Source organism: Sminthopsis crassicaudata, chromosome 3 (assembly GCF_048593235.1).
Source record: "Sminthopsis crassicaudata isolate SCR6 chromosome 3, ASM4859323v1, whole genome shotgun sequence".
Classification (NCBI taxonomy): domain Eukaryota; kingdom Metazoa; phylum Chordata; class Mammalia; order Dasyuromorphia; family Dasyuridae; genus Sminthopsis; species Sminthopsis crassicaudata.
In genome coordinates, this window is record NC_133619.1 from 655,035,426 (window position 1) to 655,047,875 (window position 12,450).

The following is a 12,450-nucleotide window of genomic DNA, read 5'->3' on the forward strand; positions in this document are numbered from 1 at the left end:
AGCTCCCTGTGGTCCGCACAGCGTTGGCCGCTGTGTCCCCGCGTCCTATGCGTCCTGTCAGGGCGGCAGCCACCAGAGCGCATCCTCGGTTCTTGCCCTTGGCCTGTAAAAAACAAAAAGAGGGGGATTAAGCAGGTGAGCAAACTTAGAGGCCGGAGATCTCAAGAGGGGAACAACCCCCCGGGGCGACCATCGTCTTTTCAAAGCAAAGAAGGCCACGTCCGTGGGGATCCTGGGGAATGACTTCCCCAAACTGAAAAATAGCCCAGCCACTGAACCCTTCCCTCTCCCCCTCCCGAAACTTCCCCAGCTTTGGAGGCCTCCTCCAGTTCTCCCGCCGCTCCCGCCCGATCCTCACCATGGCCGACACTGTAGACAGCCTCGCTGCGATCCCCGTGGCTGCCATCGGCCCAGGGATCCCCGCTGCTGGGGTGCGGGCCGTCGCTGTCCTCAGAACTGGCCGCATCCTCATAGTCACTGCCGTTGCCTTTCCTCTCCTGGGTTTGGGGGGCGGGTAGGGGTTCGGGGCACAACGGGGCATCTCCCATGTCTTCCAAATGTCCCGCCACAAACTGGGGAAATTCTTCCTCCGCATTCTGTCCCCCTGGCTGTCTTTGCTTCACGCCTTGACTCGGACATGGCGGCGGCACCTGTGGCTGCCCTGGGGCTGGAGGGGCGGGCTGGACGATCTGCAGCCAGGGATGGCGAGTCCTTCTCTTTCTCTAGTTCCCTTTTCTCGTCTCCCCCTTGCAGCTCTCCTCTCCTTCTCTGCGCCGGGTGTGCGTGGCTGAGCTCTAAGCTGGCTGGCGGAGGGATTGCCTGCCCAGGAGCTGGGGCTGCCCTTTTATACGCGTCCTCCTCCCAGCCCCGGCCCCTGCCGGGAAAGCCGGAGAGTCCTGGAGGTAGAGAAGGTGTGAATCTGCCTCCAATCAACAGAAAGGTTGGAGGTTGTATTTCTAGGGCAGTTCTTTCAATGGGGCTGTTCTGCACTCCTGGTGATTTGCAGCACCTTTTCTTGTGACAAAGCTAATTTTAATTCCCTCCCCTGAATATAGCTCTTCATATTCTTTAGCAACCTTTCCGGTCAGTGAATATTTTCTTCCTCCCGGGGAATAGAAATTGCTTCTTGAGTTTCTAAGTCAACTTTTTGCATATGTTTTATTCAAGTTTATCCTGTGTTATGAGCCAGAACTTGAAACAAGGTGTTAAGTCACTGGAATTGATAGAGATAATGATGAGGCACTTAGTTCACACCTATAGAGTTTACCCCGAGAGTTCACACCTAGAGAGCACTGGAGATTCCTTGCCATTTTGACACTGAGCCATTACCAACCAGTTTTGAATTCATTTAATTGTATTCATATGACAAGTCTCCAATGGTGAACTCTAGGGATCTATTCTAAGCCCTAAAATGCTTAACATCAAAAAAATTCTAATAAAGGCAGAGATAGCATATTTATCAAATTTGCAGATTACATTAAAATTTAAAAAATCAATTACACAATGTATGACTGTGGATCCTGATATATATTTTCCCCAAATACAAGGTTGGGAATGCAAGGAGAGACAATGGTTGTCAGGAATAAGAAATTGAAGGCATAAGAATGGGCGATGAATGGACCCAATAGTTGTTCTGAAAAGAATCTGAGTTGAGTTTTGTTGTTTGTGTGTGTGTGTGTGTGTGTGTGTGTGTGTGTGTGTGTGTGTGTATGCACACCCATATGTGTTTTGTTGCAGACTGCAAACTTAATGGGAGTCAGCACTTATTTCTTCTGAATAGTGTGTATTACCACATTCAGGATCATACTTCAATGCTGGGCTTCTTTTCATTCTTAGTTTCACAGAACAGCTAGGTGGTGCAGTGGATAGAACAGTTAACCCTGGAGTCAGGAGGACCCAAATTCAACTTTAGCCTCACATGCTTGATATTTACCCCTTTTTGCTTTGGAAAAAAAAAATCTTAGTGACACCCACAAACGGAAATGTTAGGATTACAAGGTGATAACTCAGGTTGTCTGAACAATTCTCTAGCTCAGAGTTCACACCTTTAGTTCATACCTTTAAAAGGAGTTTATAGGGGTACACACACACACCCCAAAACTCAACTCAGATTCTTTTCAGAACAACTGTTGTGTCTACTCATTGCCCATTCTTATGCCTTCAATTTTTTTTCCTGACAACCATTGTCTCTCCATGCATTCCCAACCTTATATTTGGGGAATGATTTTTTTTTTTTTTTTGTTGTTCTTAAGTGCAAGATTTTATGTGTATCTCTAATTGTTAGGTTCTTACTAAGTGCTAATGAGTGCTAACTAATTGCTAATGAACCTAACATCTAATGAATTTCATCTGAATAGATTCAGCTTAGTGTCCATCAGGATCCACAGTCATACATTGTGTAATTGATTTTTTAACTTTAATGTAATCTGCAAATTTGATAAATATGCTATCTCTGCCTTTATTAGAATTTTTTTGATGTTAAGCATCTTAGGGCTTAGAATAGAGCCCTAGAGTTCACCATTGGAGACTTGTCATATGAATACAATTAAATGAATTCAAAACTGGTTGGTAATGGCTCAGTGTCAAAATGGCAAGGAATCTCCAGTGCTCTCTAGGTGTGAACTCTCGGGGTAAACTCTATAGGTGTGAACTAAGTGCATCATCATTATCTCTATCAATTCCAGTGACTTAGCACCTTGTTTCAAGTTCTGGCTCATAACACAGGATAAACTTGAATAAACATATGCAAAAAGTTGACTTAGAAACTCAAGAAGCAATTTCTATTCCCCAGGAGGAAGAAAATATTCATTGAACTGAAAGGTTGCTAAAGAATATGAAGAGCTATATTCAGGGGAGGGAATTAAAATTAGCTTTGTCATAAGAAAAGGTGCTGCAAATCACCAGGAGTACAGAACAGCCCCATTGAAAGAACTGCCCTAGAAATACAATCTCCAACCTATCTGTTGGTAGGAGGCGGATTCACACCTTCTCTACCTCCAGGAGACACAGCAGGCTTTCCTGGCAGGGGGCGGGGCTGGGAGAAGGACGCACATAAAAGGGCAGCCCCAGCTCCTGGGCAGGCTTTCCTTAGGCCAGCTAGCTTAGCGCTCAGCCAGGCACACACGGAGGAGAGCAGGAGAGGAGAGCTGCAAGGGGGAGACGAGCAAGGGGAACTAGAGAAAGAGAAGGACTCGCCATCCCTGGCTGCAGATCGTCCAGCCCGCCCCTCCAGCCCCAGGGCAGCCACAGGTGCCACCGCCATGTCCGAGTCAAGGCGTGAAGCAAAGACAGCCAGGGGACAGAATGCGGAGGAAGAATTCCGTTCCCTTCCTTCGGCTCCCCAGTTTGTGGCGGGACATTTGGAAGACATGGGAGATGCCCCGTTGTGCACTGAACCCCTACCCGCCCCTCAAACCCAGGAGAGGAAAGGCAACGGCAGTGACTACGAGGATGCGGACAGTTCTGAGGACAGCGACGGCTGGAACCCCAGCAGCGGGGATCCCAGGGCCGATGGCAGCCACGGGGATCGCAGCAAGGCTGTCTACAGTGTCAGCCATGGTGAGGATCGGGCGGGAGCGGCGGGAGAACTGGAGGAGGCCTCCAAAGCTGGGGAAGTTTCGGGGACGGAGGGAAGGGTTCAGTGGATGGGCTCTTTTTCAGTTTTGGGAAAGTCATTCCCCAGGATCCACAGGGACGTAGCTTTCATTTGGTTTGAAAAGACGATTGTCGCCCAGGGGATTTGTTCCCTTCTTGAGAACTCCAGTTGTCAGTCTGGTCCCATTCTTAATCCCCCTCTTTTTCTCTTTCACAGGCCAAGGGCAAGAACGGAAGATGCCCCCTGGTGGCTGCCACCCTCACAGGACGCATAGGATGCGGGGACACAGCTGCCAACTATGTGCGGACCACAGAGAGCTGGGAGGAGAGCGGGACTGGGAAGCAAGATCGGAAAGGCGAGATCAGCGTCGTCCCGAGCTCACAGCCGATCGCCAGAGGTGCCACAGGAGGCCTTGCCGCTGGGCTGTATGGTTGGAGCTAGAGCTCTGGCCCAGCTACTCTTCCTATCCGGACCTTGGCCCGTGGGAGTGGAGCTGGGGAAGACCCCGCCCCACTTCGGCATACATGGAGCATTGCCCAACGTGCCCTCGTGCGCACAGATTCTAGAGGCTGACAGACATCCGAGGGCACGGGATAAATGCTGCACAAAACCTTCGTGCCCGCACAAGGCAGAAGGGAAGGCGGCCCTGCCGGGGAACTTGGCAGAAGTGCAAAGTCCTTACCGATGGGCTTTTTCAAGTTGCCTTGAGAGCAGAGACACATTTTTGGCTTTTCCCTTCCCCTTCAGGCTTTGCTTTGCCTTTTTTTTTTTTTTTTTTTAAATTTTTATTTTATTTTATAATTATAACATTTTTTGACAGTACATATGCATGGGTAATTTTTTACAACATTATCCTTTGCACTTACTTCTATTCAGATTTTTTCCCTTCCTCCCCCAACCCCCTCCCCCAGATGGCAAGCAGTCTTATACATGTTAAATATATTACAGTATATTCTAGATACAATATATGTGTGTAGAACCGATTTTTTTTTTGTTGCACAGGAAAAATTGGATTCAGAAGGAAAAAATAACAGTTTACATTCATTTCCCAGTGTTCCTTCTCTGGATGTAGCTGGTTCTGTCCATCATTAATCAATTGGAATTGGATTAGCTCTTCTCTATGTTGAAGAAATCCACTTCCATCAGCATACATCCTCGTACAGTATCATTGTTGAAGTGTATAATGATCTTCTGGTTCTGCTCATTTCACTCAGCATCAGTTGATGTAAGTCTCTCCAGGCCTCTCTGTATTTCTCCTGTTGGTCATTTCTTATAGAACAATAATATTCCATAACATTCATATACCATAGTTTACCCAACCATTCTCCAATTGATGGACATCCATTCATCTTCCAGCTTCTAGCCACTATGAAAAGGGCTGCCACAAACATTTTGGCACATACAGGTCCCTTTCCCTTCTTTAGTAGTTCCTTGGGGTATAAGCCTAGTAGTAGTATGGCTGGGTCAAAGGGTATGCACATTTTGATAACTTTTTGGGCATAATTCCAGATTGCTCTCCAGAATGGTTGGATTCTTTCACAACTCCACCAACAATGCATCAGTGTCCCAGTTTTCCCACAGCCCCTCCAACATTCATCGTTATTTGTTCCTGTCATCTTAGCCAATCTGACAGGTGTGTAATGATACCTCAGAGTTGTCTTAATTTGCATTTCTCTGATCAATAGTGATTTGGAACACTCTTTCATATGAGTGGAAATAGTTTTAATTTCATCATCTGAAAATTGTCTGTTCATATCCTTTGACCATTTATCAATTGGAGAATGGCTTGATTTCTTATAAATTAAAGTCAATTCTCTGTATATTTTGGAGATGAGGCCTTTATCAGAACCTTTAACTGTAAAAATTTTTTCCCAATTTGTTACTTCCCTTCTAATCTTGTTTGCATTAGTTTTGTTTGTGCAGAAACTTTTTAATTTGGTGTAATCAAAATGTTCTATTTTGTGATCAATAATGGTCTCTAGTTCTCCCTTGGACACAAACTCCTTCCTCCTCCACAAGTCTGAGAGGTAAACCATCCCATGTTCCTCCAATTTATTTATGATTTCGTTCTTTATGCCTAAATCTTGGACCCATTTTGATCTAATCTTAGTATGTGGTGTTAAATGTGGGTCCATGCCTAGTTTCTGCCATACTAATTTCCAGTTTTCCCAGCAGATTTTGTCAAATAATGAATTCTTATCCCAAAATTTGGGATCTTTGGGTTTGTCAAAGATTAGATTGCTATTTTTATTCACTATCTTGCCCTGTGAACCTAACCTATGCCACTGATCAACTAGTCTATTTCTTAGCCAATACCAAATGGTTTTGGTGACTGTTGCTTTATAATATAGCTTTAAATCAGGTACACTTAGACCACCTTCCTCTGACTTTTTTTTCATTAGTTCCCTTGCAATTCTCGACCTTTTATTCTTCCATATGAATTTTGTTGTTATTTTTTCTAGGTCATTAAAATAGTTTCTTGGGAGTCTGATTGGTATAGCACTAAATAAATAGATTAGTTTGGGGAGTATTGTCATCTTTATTATATTCGCTGGGCCTATCCAAGAGCACTGAATGTCTTTCCAATTATTTAAATCTGACTTTATTTTTGTGGCAAGTGTTTTGTAATTTTGCTCATATAATTCCTGACTCTCCTTTGGTAGATATATTCCCAAATATTTTATACTATCGAATGTTATTTTGAATGCAATTTCTCTTTGTATCTCTTGCTGTTGGACTGTGTTGGTAATGTATAAAAATCCTGAGGATGTATGTGGATTTATTTTGTATCCTGCGACTTTGCTAAAATTCTGAATTATTTCTAATAGCTTTTTAGCAGAGTCTTTGGGGTTCTCTAAGTATACCATCATGTCATCTGCGAAAAGTGACAATTTGATTTCTTCATTTCCTACTCTAATTCCTTGAATCTCTTTCTCCGCTCTTATTGCCGAGGCTAGAGTTTCTAATACTATATTGAATAGTAATGGTGATAGTGGGCAACCTTGTTTCACTCCTGATCTTACAGGGAAAGATTCTAGTTTATCACCATTACATATGATGTTTACTGAAGGTTTTAAATATATGCTCCTTATTATTTTAAGGAATAGTCCATTTATTCCTATACTCTCAAGCGTTTTTAGTAGGAATGGATGTTGGATTTTATCAAATGCCTTTTCTGCATCTATTGACATGATCATATGGTTTTTATTAATTTGATTATTAATATGGTCAATTATACTAATAGTTTTCCTAATATTAAATCAGCCCTGCATTCCTGGTATAAATCCCACTTGGTCATCGTGTATTATCCTAGGGATGATTTTCTGAAGTCTATTTGCTAATATCTTATTTAAGATTTTAGCATCAATATTCATTAAGGAAATTGGTCTATAGTTTTCTTTCTCAGTTTTCAATCTACCTGGTTTAGGTATCAATACCATGTCTGTGTCATAGAAGGAATTTGGTAGGACTCCTTCAATCCCTATTTTTTCAAATAGTTTACATAGCATTGGAGTTAGTTGTTCTTTAAATGTTTGGTAGAATTCACCTGTAAATCCATCTGGTCCTGGGGACTTTTTCTTAGGAAGTTGGTTAATAGCTTGGTCTATTTCTTTTTCTGAGATGGGACTATTTAGACTACTTACTTCTTCCTCTGTTAATCTGGGCAAGCTATATTTTTGAAGGTATTCTTCCATTTCATTTAAGTTATCGAATTTATCGGCATAAAGTTGAGCAAAGTAGCTCCTAACTATTGTTCTAATTTCCTCTTCATTAGTGGTGAGTTCACCCTTTTCATTTTCAAGACTATCAATTTGCTTTTTCTCTTTCCTTTTTTTAATCAGGTTTACTAAGGGTTTGTCTATTTTGTTGTTTTTTTCATAAAACCAACTCTTAGTTTTATTAATTAATTCAATAGTTTTTTTTACTTTCAATTTTATTAATCTCACCTTTTATTTTTTGAACTTCAAGTTTTGTGTTTGTCTGGGGGTTTTTAATTTGTTCCTTTTCTAGCAATTTTAGTTGTAAGCCCAATTCGTTGGCCCTCTCTTTCTCTATTTTATGCAAGTAGGCCTGTAGAGATATAAAACTTCCCCTCATTACTGCTTTGGCTGTATCCCACACATTTTGGTATGATGTCTCATTATTGTCATTTTCTTGGGTAAAGTTATTAATTATGTCTATGATTTGCTGTTTTACCCAATCATTCTTTAGTATAAGATTATTTAGTTTCCAATTATTTTTTGGTCTATTTTCCCCTGGCTTTTTATTAAATGTTATTTTGATTGCATTATGGTCTGAAAAGGATGCATTTACTATTTCTGCCTTACTGCATTTGATTTTGAGGTTTTTATGCCCTAGTATATGATCAATTTTTGTATAGGTTCCATGAACTGCTGAGAAGAAAGTATATTCCTTTCTGTCTCCATTTAGCTTTCGCCAAAGATCTATCATATCAAACTTTTCTAGTATTCTATTTACCTCTTTGACTTCTTTCTTATTTATTTTGTGGTTTGATTTATCTAAATCTGAGAGTGCAAGGTTGAGATCTCCCACTATTATAGTTTTGTTATCTATTTCCTCTTGCAGCTCTCTTAATTTCTCTTTTAAGAATTTAGATGCTGCACCACTTGGTGCATATATGTTTAATATTGATACTGCTTCATTATTGATGCTGCCCTTTAGCAGGATATAATGCCCTTCCTTATCTCTTTTAATTAGATCAATTTTTGTTTTTGCTTGATCTGAGATGAGGATGGCTACTCCTGCTTTTTTGGTTTTGCCTGAAGAATAATAGATTCTGCTCCACCCTTTTACTTTTAGTTTGAATGTCTCACCCTGTTTCAGGTGTGTTTCCTGTAAACAACATATAGTAGGATTCTGACTTTTAATCCAGTCTGCTAACTGCTTCCTCTTTATGAGGCAGTTTGCCCCATTCACATTTATGGTTAGAAGGACTAATTCTATATTGCTTGCTATCCTATTAACCCCTGCTTATGCTTTTCCCCTTTCCTTCCCTTTTACCCTCCTATCCAGTATTAAACTGATGAACACCACTTGCTTTTCACAGCCCTCCCTTTTTAGGATCCCTCCCCCACCTTAAAGATCCTCCCCTTATTTTACCCCTTTTCCTCGAAATTACTGTATTCCCTTCCCCTTAGCTTACTCTTTCCCTTTCACTTTTCAATGAAGTGGAAGAAGTTTCACCATAAATCAAATATGTCTATTGATACACGCTATGTTCATCTCCCTCCTTTCTTTCTCTCAGATATAATAGGTTACCTTTGCCTCTTCATGAGATGTAGTACCACCACTTTACACTTTTTTATGATATAATCTCCTTTCCACCTCTAGTTTCTAAGACAAATTGTACATATGTTCTTTACATATTTTTTTGACAGAAGTATAGTTCTCAAGATTTCTTTTTACCTTTTTAGAAATCTCTTGAGTTCTGTATTTGAAGATCAAACCTTTTATGTAGGTCTGGTTTTTTCATCAAAAATAGATGGAATTCATTTATTTTGTTAAATGTCCATCTTCTTCCCTGGAAAACGATGCTCATTCTTGCTGGGTAAGTTATTCTTGGCTGCATACCAAGTTCCTTAGCCTTTCGGAATATCATGTTCCAGGCCCTGCGTTCTTTTAATGTGGATGCTGCTAGATCCTGGGTTATCCTTATTGTGGATCCTCCATATCTGAATTGTTTTTTTCTAGCAGCTTCCAATATCTTTTCCTTTGTCTGATGGTTCTTGAACTTGGCCACTATATTTCTTGGTGTTTTGATTTTAGGGTCCCTTTCAGTAGGTGATCGATGAATTTTTTCAATGTCTATTTTACCCTCTGTTTCCAGAATGTCTGGGCAGTTCTCTTTGATAATTTCCTTGAAAATGGTGTCCAAGCTCTTTTTTTCCTCACATTTTTCGGGAAGTCCGATTATTCTCAAATTGTCTCTCCTGGATCTGTTTTCCAGGTCTGTTGTCTTTCTGGTAAGGTACTTGACATTCTTTTCAATTGTTTCATTTCTCTGGTTTTGCTTGACTACCTCTTGGTTTCTCTTTGAGTCATTCATTTCTACTTGTTCCAGTCTAATTTTCAATGATGTATTTTCTTCACTCACTTTTTTTATATCTCTTTGTAATTGTCCAATTGAGTTTTTATCTTCTATGGAATTTTTTTCCATTTTATCCATTTTATTTTTTAGAGAGCTGATTTCTTTTTCCAGCTCACTAATCCTGTTTTCCTTGGAGTTGTTTACCTTTTCCAGCTCACTAATCCTATTTTCCTTGGAGTTGTTTACCTTTTCCAGCTCACTAATCTTGTTTCTCAATGATTTGATTTCTTTATCTACTCTGTCTTTGAATGCATGGGATGACTTCTTCAGGCTCTCTTGCCAATCTTCCCTTTCCTTTTCCCATTTCTCTTCCAGCTCTCTTGTGAGAGCCTTTTTGATTTCCTCTATGAGGTTCTTTTGTATTGAGGAGCAGCTTATATCCCTCCCAGGGGATACATCTGGGGACAGTCTGTTTCTAGTCTCCTCAGCATTTGAAGTCTGCTCCCTCTCCACACAGAAGCTGTCAATGGTTAGAGCCCTTTTGAATTTTTTGTTCATTTTGTCAGAGTAGGAATCAAAGAAAACAAACTGACAAGAGAAACAATTGGTCTGTTTTGTGGGGGATGGGGCTGGATGGTATTAATGGGCTTCCTCTACAGACTGGGGGTAGGGCAGCAGAGAGCCACTAACAGAGCAGCAATGACTGTACTGAGTCTGCGCTCAGAGGCTCTGAGAACGCCGAGTCAGTCCAGGTGGGGGTTGGGGGTGGCCGGGCTCTGAGAGACGCTGGCTTTCTGGGGTTTTAATCTTCACCTCCTTGTTTACACCCTCTCTGCCGCTCCTGGCTTGCTGCCAAGACGGAGCATCCACACTGGGGCAAAAGCCCTTTCACAGAAACGGCAGAGATCACACCCCTCCCCCTCCGGTCTGAGCTGTGTGAGCTGCCTGTCTTGCTCTGGCTGCCTGCCCTCAGTCTGCACCCAGTCTGGTTGACCCTCCCCCGAGCAAACACAGACCTTTTCTGGTGAATTTCAAGGATGTCTTCTCTTGGTGATTATTTGTGGATTTCTTTCTGGGTCAAGCATTAAGTCAGAGGCTTGTCATGAAGTAAGTTCTGAGAGAAAACGAGGAGCTCAAGCAGCTGTCTGCCTCCACGCCATCATCTTGGCCGGAAGTTGCCTTTGCTTTGCTTGCCGTTAAAAACCATTGCTTATCTGAGATGCCTCTCTGTGAGGGGAGGCGATAGGGACGGGAAGGGGGAAGGAGGAGGGGGGTGGGAGAATGCTAGGGGAAATTGTGCGCATGGACAAAAACTACACCTCAATAAAATTTCCTTGGAAAACCACTCCTTGCTTTGTTCATTGTACTCTAGGGTTTTCTCGGTTTCTTTCTGGCTAGGGATGGCCTTTACCATCTGTGACACTTCCATACACTACAATGGGAGGGCGACGTTGGCAACCAAGGGAAGACTATCCTGAATTCATTGGGTGTGGGGAGGAAGGTAGGATTTTTGAATAACTCCTTTCCCATGTACCTGGCAGAAGCCCCAACTCCATGGAGATTTCAGAGCCCTTTAACAAAATTTCCTTGTCTATTTCCTTGTCTATTTTTGTACTCCTCCTAATTCTGCCCCACATTGGGCACCAAAATGTAATATTCTCTAAAATGTAATATTGTCTGTTGAGGTTTCCTTGCAGTCTCTGGAGGCAGCCTTAATTTCAGTTCAGTAATCACCACAAGTGCAGCCAGGAGTTAAAGTCCAAACTTTATTATTTCCTTCAAAGTCTTTTCTCCTTCACTTGGAGCTCAGCTAGTTTTACAACTGATGAAAAGAAATAAAGGAAATAAAACTCTTGGTTCTTCCATCTTTAAATATGTGATGCTACTAAAATATCAAAATTAATATTCTAATATTACTAGATTGCTTTAATGATTGTGATTGTGGGGGGGGGTATAGGAGGGCAGCAGAATGCTCCTGGGGCTGGAGGGCCTGCTTGATGGGAAGCATGGTGGACAAGATGGATAGAGCTGTTGTATTTTGACAAGTGGTCTGAAACTGCCAATTCAGGACCATCTTAAAACAATAATAATGAATGTGGCAAAATTATATAGAAAAACACATTCTCAGTGAAGAGATCAAAGAAGACTCTTATCATAGCAATTTGCAGATATAGGATGTGTGTGTGTGTGTGTGTGTGTGTGTGTGTGTGTGTGTGTGTGTGATATGTTGCTAAGTTTTTCTGACTTTTCCCTTTCAGACTTTTTGTGAACTCATTTGTAATTTGAAATATCTGTCTGGAAGAGGATGGGGGTGGAATTTGGGTTGAAATTATGTGATGGAATAAGGTCTCAGGGAATGAAGGACTGTTGTCTTCTAGGCAGTGAAGAGAGCTTTCATATCAAATGTTCACAGAGATTCCTGCAGGTCTGGTAGCTGCATGCCAGCAAATCTAGGAAATGCAACCAAGGCTCAAGATTCACTTTTTCTGATTATTAGACTAAATAGTTACCAGCTGCTTAATAAATAGAGTCATATTATTCTAAGTCTCCCCAGTCCCAAGGACCTCCCAAGGTCCATACAGTGCAGTCATGGCATCAAGAAATGAGGTTCTAATCCAACCATTCTGGAGGCCATTTGGAACCATGCCCAAAGAGCAATAAAATTGAATACCCTTCAACAGTGCCACTCCTAGGGCACAATCCCAGTCATATCTGCAAAGAAAGACCATCTGCATTCGAGAGAGAACTATGGAAAATGAAAATAAATCAACATGCAGTGTTCACTTTTTTTCTTTTTCTTCTCTTT

General features: G+C 41.7%; 1 protein-coding gene across 1 annotated transcript in view; it reads left to right on the forward strand.

Annotated features, from left to right (window-relative positions):
• The first annotated feature begins 3,260 nt into the window (after positions 1-3,260).
• LOC141562675 (vomeronasal type-2 receptor 26-like) overlaps positions 3,261-12,450 on the forward strand; it is a 35,919-nt gene continuing 26,729 nt past the window's right edge. The window contains exons 1-2 of the mRNA XM_074302681.1: positions 3,261-3,605; positions 3,812-4,020. Coding sequence (XP_074158782.1) covers positions 3,261-3,605; positions 3,812-4,020 — 554 coding nt within the window. The remainder of the gene's footprint in view (positions 3,606-3,811; positions 4,021-12,450) is intronic.